Here is an 11,597-nt window from a genome sequence, read left to right on the forward strand (position 1 = left end):
AGAAACAATATCAGCTTTAGAATGACAGTCATTAGAGCAGAATCCTTTCACTGATGAAATCCCACAGTCCTGATTCATACAACACTGACACTGGAGGACACAGTAGTTTAGATGAGAGCGCATTAAAAATGACTCAGAACTCAGAAATAGCAAAGAGTGACAAGTATGAAAAAAAGAGGTTGCAGAAACTGCTTCAGTTTGGCACTCTGGCATAAAGTATGACAACACACAACCTGCCTGTGCAGTTCCAGAAGCAGAAGAAAGCCGTCAACCAAGACTTGTTCTCATCTGCTCTGAAAGTCCACTGGGACAAGGCCACTTTTCTCTGACGTGCTTCCAGAAGTATCACTTCTGAGCACTGTGCCAGGGAGTTACAAGATACTGTTTGTGTGTACAGAGGAGAAAAAGACGTCTGTCTGGAAACAGACATTGACTTGAAGGAGAAGCAGCATTTTCCAGAGTACTTCAGAAAGAACTGAGCACTGCCCCAAGAGCTTCAGAGCGGCAGGCTGTCACAGTGTGCCAACCAGCTCAGCTGTGAGTTGGCACTGAAGCTGCACCACAGGGAGAACAAAGCCCCCTGTGCACCCTTGGAGAGCCAAGGGTTGGAGATTGATGAACCTTGAGCTCCTTTCCAACCCGGGCCATGCTGTGATTCTGGGATTCTCACCTTTGCCTCATCTGGCAGAGGGAGGCAGCTCTTTCTCTTGTCTCCCTATGGCTGTCAGGTCACCAGGGCCAGTGTCACACAGGGAACTGCAAACACTGTGTGTGCTGTGCCCTGCCCATGGCAGCACAGAGGCAGCTGCCAGCAGCTGATGCCCACAAGGACAGCCAGCCTGGACTTCCTTTGATTCCTTCCCTTTGGATCAGCGTCCTTCAGGAAGGCGGAACATCTCTCCAGCTGAGCAGCAGAGGACAGCAGGGCTTCGTTGTCTGGGCATGTTCTCTTCTGGCCCTCTGGCCCTCACAGACACAGGAGGAGGACACAGAGGCTGCTGTAACACAGCCAGCCCTGCCTCTCAGGTCAGCTCTCAGGCCATCCTCTCTCCCCTCAGCAGCAGCTCACTGTTCTGCACTCCTCTGGCCTGGGCTGGCAGAGGTGTGCAGCAGTTCTGCTGATCTCCCAGTGCTGGCCATGTCTGCAGTGCCTGTGTGAAAGACACAGGAAGCTGCCAGCATTGCACTGCTCTGCTGTGCCCCTGCCATCACCGAGTTTGCTGTCAGCAGCTGCTGCTACACGTCCATTCAGGCACAGGCCTTTCCTTCCTGGCCCTCTTTCCCCCCCTCTCTCCTCTGCTCTCTCTCGTGCTCCCCTTTGGCCTGGGCTGGCTGAGCAGTGCAGGCCTTGTTGTTGCTCCCTGGGCCAACTACGTCACGGTTCCCCGTGACTCTGCCAGCTGCTCTGACACAGCGACTGCGTCCTCAGTGTGGATTCCAGAATGCGACAGACGTCCAGAGAAGACTTCCAGGGCTGATTGGAACATGCTGCCATCAAGAACTGCCATGGCTCAGGCCCCCTGGGAATCTGCTCACAGCGAAAGCTGCTGTCACTCTGTGTGGGCACAGCCTTGTCTGTGTAGGCCTGCTCACACTGCAGCCCCTGTCTGCACCAGAACCGTGCCGATCCACCTTCTCTTGGCCTCCTTGCCTGCATGGAAAAGGGCAGCTTGGGCTGAAGTCCCTCAACTTGCAGATGGCCGAGTGAAGTCTCTGAGCCCTGGTGACCCACTCAGCTCTTCAGCCTGCTGACCTGCTCTGCTGGGGCTGTCTTAAAAGGCAGAGGGCACGTGATCCTAATGTCCCCACATCCATCCCTCTTAGCATACTGTAGGCCAGTTCCTAAAAGGACACCTGCACAATCTCTCTGAATGTTAATCAACACGTAGTTGGTCTGTGCACTGCAGAAATTGCACCTAGGTTTTCAGTGGTGATTAGCTATGTGTTTAGTCAGAGGTGCAATGGTTCTAATGGTGAGAGAAAGACATTCCCAGTTGTCATCTGGTGGAACACACTTCAGACTGGAATTGTACATGTGGGCATCTGTTGCTGGAAAATTTAATGGCAGTAAACTGCCTAGATAATCACAGAATCACAGAATCACAGAATTGCCAGGGTTGGAAGGGACCTCAAGGATCATGAATCTCCAACCCCCCTGCCACATGCAGGGCCACCACCATTCCACCTAATGCTAGACCAGACTGCCCAGGGCCCCATCCAATCTGGCTTTGAACACCTCCAGGGACGGGGCATCCACAACCTCCCTGGGCAGCCTGTTCCAGTACCTCACCACTCTCTCCGTAAAGAATTTCCCCCTGACATCCAACCTATATCTCCCTTCCCTCAGCTTAAAACCATTTCCCCTTGTCCTGCTGTCACTCACCCTTTCAAAGAGTTGATTCCCCTCCTCTTTGTAGGCTCCCTTTATGTACTGAAAGAATGAATGTAATGACAGAAGAGGGTGACAATAGAATGGTACGTAATCACAGTGCAATGAAAAAAGTATGCAGGGTGCAGGAAGGGAGGTGTGGACATTCTGAGTTGCAACTCTTTATTTGCTCCAGAAAGCTCTATCAGAATGGAAGACTGAAGGAAATACTTTGAGTGTTTTTTTAATGTGACTGGATGAAAGATCCATGTGGCAAATTGAATAACTGAGTGGTAAAGGGACATAGATACCTCACTGTTTCATGGAACCTTTCAATTAAGCGTCTGAGCACTGCGTACAGGACTTGGGAATATAAGTATTGGAGGATGATGGAATATCTTTATTTGGAAGGGACCTCGAGGATCATGTATTCCACCTCCTGGTTCCACACCGGACCTCCTATGGGTCAAGCCCTGTGTCTGAGAGCATTGTGCAAATGCTCTTTGGCCTTTGTCAGCTCAGTGCCAAACCACTGCCCCGGGGAGCCAGTGCCAAATTCCATGTATCTAGTTCATCCTACAGAATGATGCCAAGAACAGTTATAGAGATCGACTTACAAACAAAATTCTTGTCTTGAATTAATGGTACACTCACCATTTAAAAAAAAAAAAAGAAAAAAAAAAATATCAAAGCCACATTCTTACGCTGGCATTTTACAGTATTGTCAGATTTTTGTAATTCTGTTTTGTCATATAAGATTCTCTCATCGTGAAATAATGACCAAGTTCTCTTTTCAGATCTAAACATACAAATGCTGAAGGCAGCAGTGCTGTTCAAGAGTACATTACCAGCTCAAACACTGCTTTGGCTATAAAACTGAAGGCAGTCAGGAATTTTATCAAGGAGTTAGCATGTAAGTGTAGATGTAAAAGCAACCTGTATTGTTACTTAGAGTTTGATATAGTGTAATCCAATGCACAGTACTTGTAACGTGTGTTTTACAAAATGCTTTGCAATGTAGGCATCTATTAAGATAAATGCTGCAAGTTCTAATATGTCCATGACCTTTTCAAACTGTTCCTTACTCCTACACATCACTACGAGTAGTTCTTCTGTCAGGAAGGATCACCTGAGTAATTAACCTGTGACCTTAAGTTTGGAATTAAATGCATACAGTGGAAGTAAGAGCTGTGGGTTATTTTGCTCTTTCAGTGTTGAACAGCCGAGGTGTTTTGTTTTGGAGGGTGGACAGTGATGGGACACGTGGGGAATGGCTTTAAACTGAGACGAGGGGTGTTGAGGTTTAGGTTGGATGTGAGGAGGAAGTTTTTCAGCCAGAGGGTGGTGAGGCACTGGAACAGGTTGCCCAGGGAGGCTGTGGATGCCCCATCCCTGCAGGCATCCACGGCCAGGCTGGATGTGGCTCTGGGCAGCCTGGGCTGCTGGTGGGCAGGTTAGAAAGCCCACAGGACTTTATTGCAGCCCTGGGTGCAGGGGGATCACTGCTCCTAGCATGCACACAGAAGAGCTGGAGCACACAGGTGATGTACATTCCACTTGTGAACATTCCTGCAATTGCAGAGAGCATGCGCCTGTTCCAATCACTGCTGCACAGATTAAAAACTGATTGCAGATGAGCTGTTTTGGTATGGGGTTCTTGCCAACGGTCTGCAGTGGCTGTGTGATTCCTCGGGGAGTTGCTCTCCAGCCCAAAGGTCATGTCCTAAGTCGACCAGATCCCATTTGTGTCCAGAAATGGCTTACAACAGATCAGCTGCTGGTCAAGTTTCTAACATCACACTGGCCTTGCTCCAGTGTCTGTGTCATCAGCCCCAGCACATACGGTGCACCTCTTCAAGGCTTTGCAACACTGACACTCTGCACTTGGGCTCCAGACATCCTGCTGCACCAAGAGGTTATTCTAGCTTTGGTATCTTGCAACTTTGTATATAACTACATCACTGTAATCATAAATGTCTAGGAGCATGGAGATGGAGAAATCAATCTTCCTGTAATTCTCTGTACTGTACCCCCGTGGTTGTCAACACCTAATGCAATATTGAAATTTCAGTTGAGAAATTGAAAGCTGTCCCTAACAAAAAAACATCTGAATTTGTTATTGAAATCACACTGAGGATCAATAAATCCAAATGCTTCTAGCATAACCACGATTATAGGCAGTGTTTAGACAAGCTCTTACAGGAAAACCATGAACACAAGGCTAAAGAGAGACTAAGTGATGCACTCTGCAGGAATACTCATGGAAGTCTTCACAGTGCAGGAGTCTGATCTGATTACAGATGCTGTGCTTTAAGTACCCCTTATCATATCTTTTTTTTCACTGTTGTGCAGGGGTTGGACTCAGTGATCTCTGGAGGCTGGAGATGCTGTTTGCTAATGGCAGATGGAGAGAGGAAAAGCAAGTGCAAGGCATGCTGTGCATAGCCACCACATGGCATCTGCACCATTTCCCCCTGCACCAAGGAGGAGCAGCTCACAAGCTTGGCCTGGGCCAGGGAAGGGAGCAGACAAACATCTGGACCGACCCCAAACGAGCTGGTTCTGCAGGTTGGGTGTCTTCTGCTGCTTGTCTCACATCCTGCTGCTCAGCGGTAGATTTGTTCCTGCTCAGTGCTAACAGGAAACTCACACAGCATTTCTGTTTCAGCTGTGCCAACGCTTTGATCCCTTGCTGCTTGGATGGGGCGTTTGAAGAATGATGCCTGTGCTGATGTCCAGCCAGGCTTTGGGGATGAGTCTCCACACCAGGGTCCGTCTGACAGGACTGAGGGTTGGGGATCCAGCCAGGTCGAGTCCAGCGTGCTTTGCTCTTGCTCTTAGTGCTTGTTTTTGCTCAGGAGGGCAGGAGGTGAACCTCGTGAACCAATGCCTGCAGACGGGGTTTGCAGAGAAAGAGGTCCTGCAGGCCTTGTGTGACAGCCACGGAGCTGCAGCGAGGCTGCATCAGTGTAAAACACCAGAGATCCACGGAGGTGTGAAGGGGAGCTGTGGGCTGCAGTCACGCAGGAAGGGATGTGCATGCTCGGGGTTTGGTTGTTGTGTGTGTGTTAAGTGACTGTGATACCACTGCTGGGTCAGTGTGAGTGTACGGAACAAGTGTGACAGCCTTTTTGATGGAGCCCTGTGAAAGGAGTCCTATGGACTTGAGATTCAACTATCAGCCTGTGGGCATCATCCAGGAGTTGGGGTAGGGGATGAGGCAAGGGAAGTTGGGCTAAGAAAGGGATAAAGCAGTCTGGCAGTAGTTCTGTGTTTCTCCCATCTCCTGCTTTATTTCCTTCCAGGTGAAATAGATGGGTGCTGCAACATGCCCTTGAATGTAACAAAAGCCACTCTAGTGTGGATTTGACATGGGCCCAGCACTGCAAGGTACGCTGCTGGGAGGAAGCGTCCATCTGGCTGAGGGCAGGAAGGCCCTCCAGAGGGATGCACTGAGGCCAGTTGTGCGAGGCTCAACAAGAGCAAGCGCCAGGTCCTGCGCTTTGGTCATGACGACCCCGTGCCAGCTTCTCCAGGATTTGGCTGGGGTAGAATTCCAAGCAGCCCCTGATTCCAGAACGTTGGGCTGGGCTGTTGGAATCTTCTGCCCTTGTGACTGGTCTTGCCTCCCCACCCTGTCCGTCGTGGTGGAGCAGCCTGGTGGCCCTCAGTGATGTCATCAGGGCTAGAATGAGGGGAGGAGCAGTGCGTGCTGCGTCCCTTCATTGGAGCGCTGGAGCTCTGACTGAGCAGCTCGCTTGTTGCACTTGTGCACCGACTGCGTCCCTTTGTCTTCACACCGTCCTGTGCAGCACCTTGTAGGTAAGCTGAGACAGTGTGGGAGAGACGGGGGGACAGTGAGTGCTGAGAACTGCTGGCTGGCGGAGCTCATAGGATCACATTATCTCCATCAGCAGAGGGGTGGCCATGAGGGACAGGGAGGTGATCGTCCCCCCCTGCTCTGCTCTTGTGAGGCCCCATCTGCAGTACAGTGTCCAGAAAGACAGGGAGCTGTTGGAGAGGGTCCAGAGGCGAGCCACAGAGATGATCAGGGGACTGGAGCACCTCCCCTGCAAAGACAGGCTGAGGGAGCTGGGCTTGTTCAGCCTGGAGAAAAGAAGGCAGTGGGGTGACCTCATGGCAGCCTTCAGTACCTAAAGGGAGCCTAAAAAGAGGAGGGGAATCAACTCTTTGAAAGGGTAGATAACTGCAGGACAAGGGGAAATGGTTTTAAGTTGAAAACTTAAGTTTTTAAGTTGAGGGAGGGCAGATTTTGGTTTTTCCCTTGTAGTCTTTGCTAAACCGTGGAAGCAAACTGACCTGCTCTTTCTCTCTCCTCTCTCCACCCTCTGCCTGCTTCCCTGCTGCAGCTTTTGCTCGTGGAAGATCAGAGCAAAGTGACAAGGAACGGCTGCGGATTCGAGAGATTTCTCTCCCTCGTTCTGATCTCTTGCCAGGTACCTGCCATGGTTTGTCCCCCCACATGCTTTAGCAGCCCGTGACGCCCCGTGTTTAGTAACACAGCCTCATCCAGCTTTGATGGGACGCTGGTCACGTGTGGGTTTTCTCCACATGCTCTGCAGCTCAGCCCTCAGAAGGATGCTGTCTGTGGTGCTGTGACCAGCTGGTCTACAGGAAACCAATCCCTTAGGCAAAGAGTCCCAGCCCCAGCTTGTGCAGAGCTGCACAGCATCACCAGGGACACCAGCAGGCGTGCTTGGGCTGTGTGAGTGTGCCCGACAGCTGTAGGGAGCACAGCAGAGATGTGAACAGAGAACATAAAAGTGTGTTTCTTTTCAGTTCCAGCTTGTCACACCTACGCTGATGGCCGTGGCGTGCAGCGAGATCAGCTGTGGGCCTGACCTGGCATGGACAGAGGTAGAGTCTGAAGCTCTGATTGGTCTTTGTTCCCTGACTGCAGCCAGCAGAGTGAGCCGCAGATGTGCTCTCCTGCTTTCCAAGAGAGCTCCTCTGTGGCAAGACAGTAGTGCAAGCGTGGCAAGTTTATAAAAGTACCAGAGCCATCTCGGCTGTGGGGTTTGTCCTCTACTGACTTTTCCCTTGAAATGGCTGCAGAAACAACAATCATTCTCTGCTCTGTTTGGCCTCGCTGTTGGTTGGACTGCTCAAGAGAGCTGCTTGGTGCTTGCAATGGCACTGTTTGCACCTTGTAACTGCAGCCGTAGCTTTGGTTTCCCTCTTCACGGTCTCCTAGCATCTTAAAGAGTCAGCCTTCCTGCACAAAGAGCGCAGGAAAGGAGGGGGCAAAATGGACAAGGCCACCTGTCTGCGTCAGTGCCATTGCTGATTAGTCTGGGTGGGGAGAGATGCATCTTTGCTGGCGTGTGCCTGCTGCACACCAGGGAGAGAAACAGCCGTTATTAGACTTGCAGTTCCTTCTGAAGTGCCCACGATAAGGACCGAGTGCATTTCCTGCAGCTTTCTCTGCAGATGTGCTCCTCACCTTGAAATCCTCCTTGTTGGTTCCCAGCTCCTCACCGTGGCCTGTGCTCTCTGTTTCAGGCTGAGAACAAGGGGAAGCCCCTGCTGGACCATGAGGTGGCACCTGTGAACATTCCAGCTATTGCTGCTGCCCATGCTATTAAGAGATACGTTGCCCAGGCAGCGGATGAACTCTCCATTGAGGTAAGCAGTTCAAGGCGTTCCTTGTTGCTCAATTTTACAATGGCAAATGCCTTCAGAGCTGCACTGGTGCAAGTGCTCTCATGCTTGGCGATGTTTGGCAGTGCAGAAGAATGCAGTCATTTGAGCTGTGCTTTCCTCCCAGCCGTGCTGAAGCTGGGATTGACGTTGCAATCTCTTGCAGGTGGGAGACATCGTGTGTGTCATCGACATGCCACCAAAGGAGCTGACCCCCTGGTGGAGAGGCAAGCTCGGCTTCCAGGTAGGCACAAGCTTCAGACTGGAGAGTGCAACTTCAGTAGAGGCAGGAATCTCAGCTTAGAGCTGCTCTGCCTGCACAGGATGCCTAGTGGACATAAACAGTTTCCCTGTGTCGGTGTCAGAGGACCTTGCCTTTGGCTGCTAATGTTGAAAAATTGTTACCTTTATGCTGTGAACTATGGCCATTTTCTGCTGGATAGTCTTATGGAACGTCAGGCAAGCACGTTCCGAGGGAAATGTTATCTGGCTTTTGGTTTAACAGTTCAGATCTGAGAAGTGCTGCATGCAATAGTTGGCCTCTCTTCTTGTTACAGGTTGGATTTTTCCCAGGGGAGTGTGTGGAACTGATTAATAAGAACATTCCTGAGGCACTCATCAACTCAGTGCCAAAGCCAGGTATGGATGATACATTTGATGGTGCGGGGAAGCAAAATGAAGTCTTTTTTGGGGTGTGTTCCATGTTTAGTACCTCCTTTATCCATGCCACATTGTCCTCTGGGTTGATGATTCTTCATGCACACCATGGGGCAGAGATTTGGCCCAATCCTCCTGTGTTTATGATTGGACTTGGGGAAAGTACAGAATCTTAGAATGGCTTGGGATGGAAGGGACCTCAGGGATCATCATGCTCCAACCCTCCCGCCTCGGGATGGTCTCCCAGCCCCCACATTTAATGTGAGACTAGATCAGGCTGCCCAGGGCCCCATCCAACCTGGCCTTGGGCTCCTCCAGGCATGGGGAAAATCCCTTTTTGTATGTACTGGTTGGTAACGTTCTTCCCGTTCTGACGTGCTCTGTAGAATGTGCTGTGCTTGGCCTCGTCCAACGGAGCCAGACCTGAAATGACCTGGTTTCTTCCTTTTGTTGTGCAGTGCCCAAGAAACGCAGCAAGATCCTCACCTTCCTTCGTTCCTTGGTGAAGGCCCGCCCAAAGAAACCGACCGAGCGGGAGGTGGAGAAGGAAAGGGTGTTTGGAGGTGACCTGGGAGAGCATCTTCTCCACTCCGGTCGTGATGGTAAGGAGCTGCCCATTCCTGAGATCTTCCTCTGCTGGGCGTCTAAAGAAGATGAAAGGGAGCTCATATCTAGCAGGGGGCAGGCTGATAGCAGTGGAGGCGCGTGTAATGGGAGTTGATGGCTGAAGGATAAAGTGAGGCGGATGCTCCTAAGAGACAAGCACATCTGTATTTGCTTCAGCCAAGCCTGGCTGGGCTTAGTGGATGGGATGTGAAGCACAGCCTGCAGCAGGACTTGAATCAGGAGCTCCACTGACGGCTGGCACGTGTTCTTCAGTCCCCCAGGTCCTCCAGAGCTGCGCTGAGTTCATTGAGCAGCACGGCGTGGTGCAGGGGATATACCGCCTGTCCGGCGTCGCGTCCAACATCCAGAGGCTGCGGTAAGAGTGCTGCGACTGACACAGCCTGAGTGCATCTGGTGTGGCTTTGGGCTTGCCTTCCTCTCGCTCAACCGGGTTTGCGTCCCTCTCTCCAGGCAGGAATTTGAGTCGGAGCAGATTCCTGAGCTCACCGTCCACGACATTCACAGCGTGAGCTCCCTCTGCAAGATGTACTTCAGGGAGCTCCCGAACCCTCTGCTCACCCACCAGCTGTACGGCAAGTTCTCGGTAAGCACAAGGCCACGTCTTTCATTTCCCTCTTCCTGGGCCTCTTGGCAGATGGCTGCAGCAGTGCCCCAGCTCGGAGGCCCTTTTGCTGTCAGCCCCACGAGGTTTACTCGCAGTGGTGTACTAGCCTGATTGGTGTCTCGCTCCCTTTCTGCACTACTCCAGGATGCTGTTGGTGCCGCTACAGAGGAGGAGCGGCTGCTCAGAATGCAGGACGTCATCCAGCAGCTGCCCGCTCCTCACTACAGGTCAGTGCTGCCCTCAGCCTGCTGAGCTCAGCCCTGCTGCATTGCAGAGGGCAACGATGCGGTTCCAGGCTCTGTCTCACGCCGGCAACACGATGCCTGTGTATGCTGAAGGGTTGAAGGCTCCATGGGCTTACTTTATGGGGTCAGTTCCTGGGCACGGGGGCACGCTTGGTGCAGCTGATGGCTGCGGCTGTGCTGTGCTGGGGCTTGGTGCTGCAGCGTGGCACTCAGTCAGGTTGGATCTACTTCATCTTCGGTGACAGTAGCAATCACAAGAAGTAGCATGAATGGAGGTTTGCTTTCTGAATTGCAGCACGGCATGCTCGTTGGTGCTGAACGTTTTCCTCTCTTGTTTTCCAGGACACTGGAGTTCCTGATGAGACACTTGGCGTGTCTGGCTGGGAGCTCCACCATCACAAACATGCATGCCAAGAACCTAGCCATAGTGTGGGCTCCAAACCTCTTAAGGTAAACTGCTGGTTCTGTTTCAACACAACGCTTACATCTGTTCTCCATTAAAAAAAAAAACAGTGCTCCCTTTTTCTCCATCAAATGTGCTCTTCTCCTGTAAAATCTGTGGCTGACAGAAGAGCAGGAGCCTGAGCTGTTCTCCATCCCCACGGGCACAATGTCTAGGTGACAATTTCTGCAGTCTTGTTGAGATGGGACTGACGTGTCCTTGATCATCCAGGGGAATTTCTGCAGTGGCATCACTGATTGCCCACTGCGGAAGTCTCCAGAGCCTCAGCTGACAGCTTTTGGCTGCAACAATTCAGACTCGGGGAAACGGTCTTGGAGAAATGACTTCTAAAATCTGCCTTTTCTACAGATCACAGCAGAACGAGTCTGCCTGCGCCAGCGGAAGAGCTGCCTGCATGGAGCTGCAGACGCAGTCGGATGTGGTGGAATTCATCATCAACCACACAGACGTCCTCTTCGGCTCCAAATCCGGAGCAGACATTGCAGATGCAGCAGGTGAGTGTCTTCCTCCATTAGCTTGATCTTGACCTGACACCTTGACCAAATGCAGGCCTTCTCCAGGATGTCTGAGATACTCTTTTACCATCAAGGGGACAGCAGACCTCTGGACTTCCATTAGGGTATGGCATCCTGTTGCTGGATGCTGAGAATGTCCAAGCCCAAATTTGACAAGGAGGAAACTGTCATTATTATGGTTTGCACGCAGGAAAAGCTTGATGCAAGTGTGGCAGCGAAGCTTTCTCAGTTCCCTGCCCCCATTTCCTTGGGTTTTTCCTTGCCTATTTTGATACAGTAAGCTGCTCTTAATGATGACCGTGTCCTTTGCCATAAACACACCTCTTCCCACATGGTTATTTTGGGCTCCTCTTCTTCCAGTGGCTCGGATAAGCAAGCCTGAGAAAAATACAGCACCTCCCCCAGAACTGTGGTGGCTGTGCTGCTGCTTTCTGATCCTCGCTCTTACCTGTGGTTT

General features: G+C 51.4%; 1 protein-coding gene across 1 annotated transcript; it reads left to right on the plus strand.

The window, feature by feature from the left end:
- Window positions 1-8,222: 8,222 nt before the first annotated feature.
- Window positions 8,223-11,109, plus strand: LOC149912550 (rho GTPase-activating protein 32-like; the record flags this gene model as incomplete). Its single annotated transcript, XM_090131841.1, has 8 exons — window positions 8,223-8,273; window positions 8,587-8,668; window positions 9,145-9,288; window positions 9,566-9,668; window positions 9,764-9,896; window positions 10,062-10,144; window positions 10,505-10,612; window positions 10,974-11,109. Coding segments are annotated over exons 1-8 (840 nt in total), but the record flags the coding sequence as incomplete, so codon positions are not given.
- Between the last annotated feature and the right edge of the window lie 488 nt (window positions 11,110-11,597).

Source organism: Phasianus colchicus, chromosome Z, assembly GCF_987193195.1.
Source record: "Phasianus colchicus chromosome Z, bPhaCol1.hap1.1, whole genome shotgun sequence".
Taxonomy (NCBI): Eukaryota; Metazoa; Chordata; class Aves; order Galliformes; family Phasianidae; genus Phasianus; species Phasianus colchicus.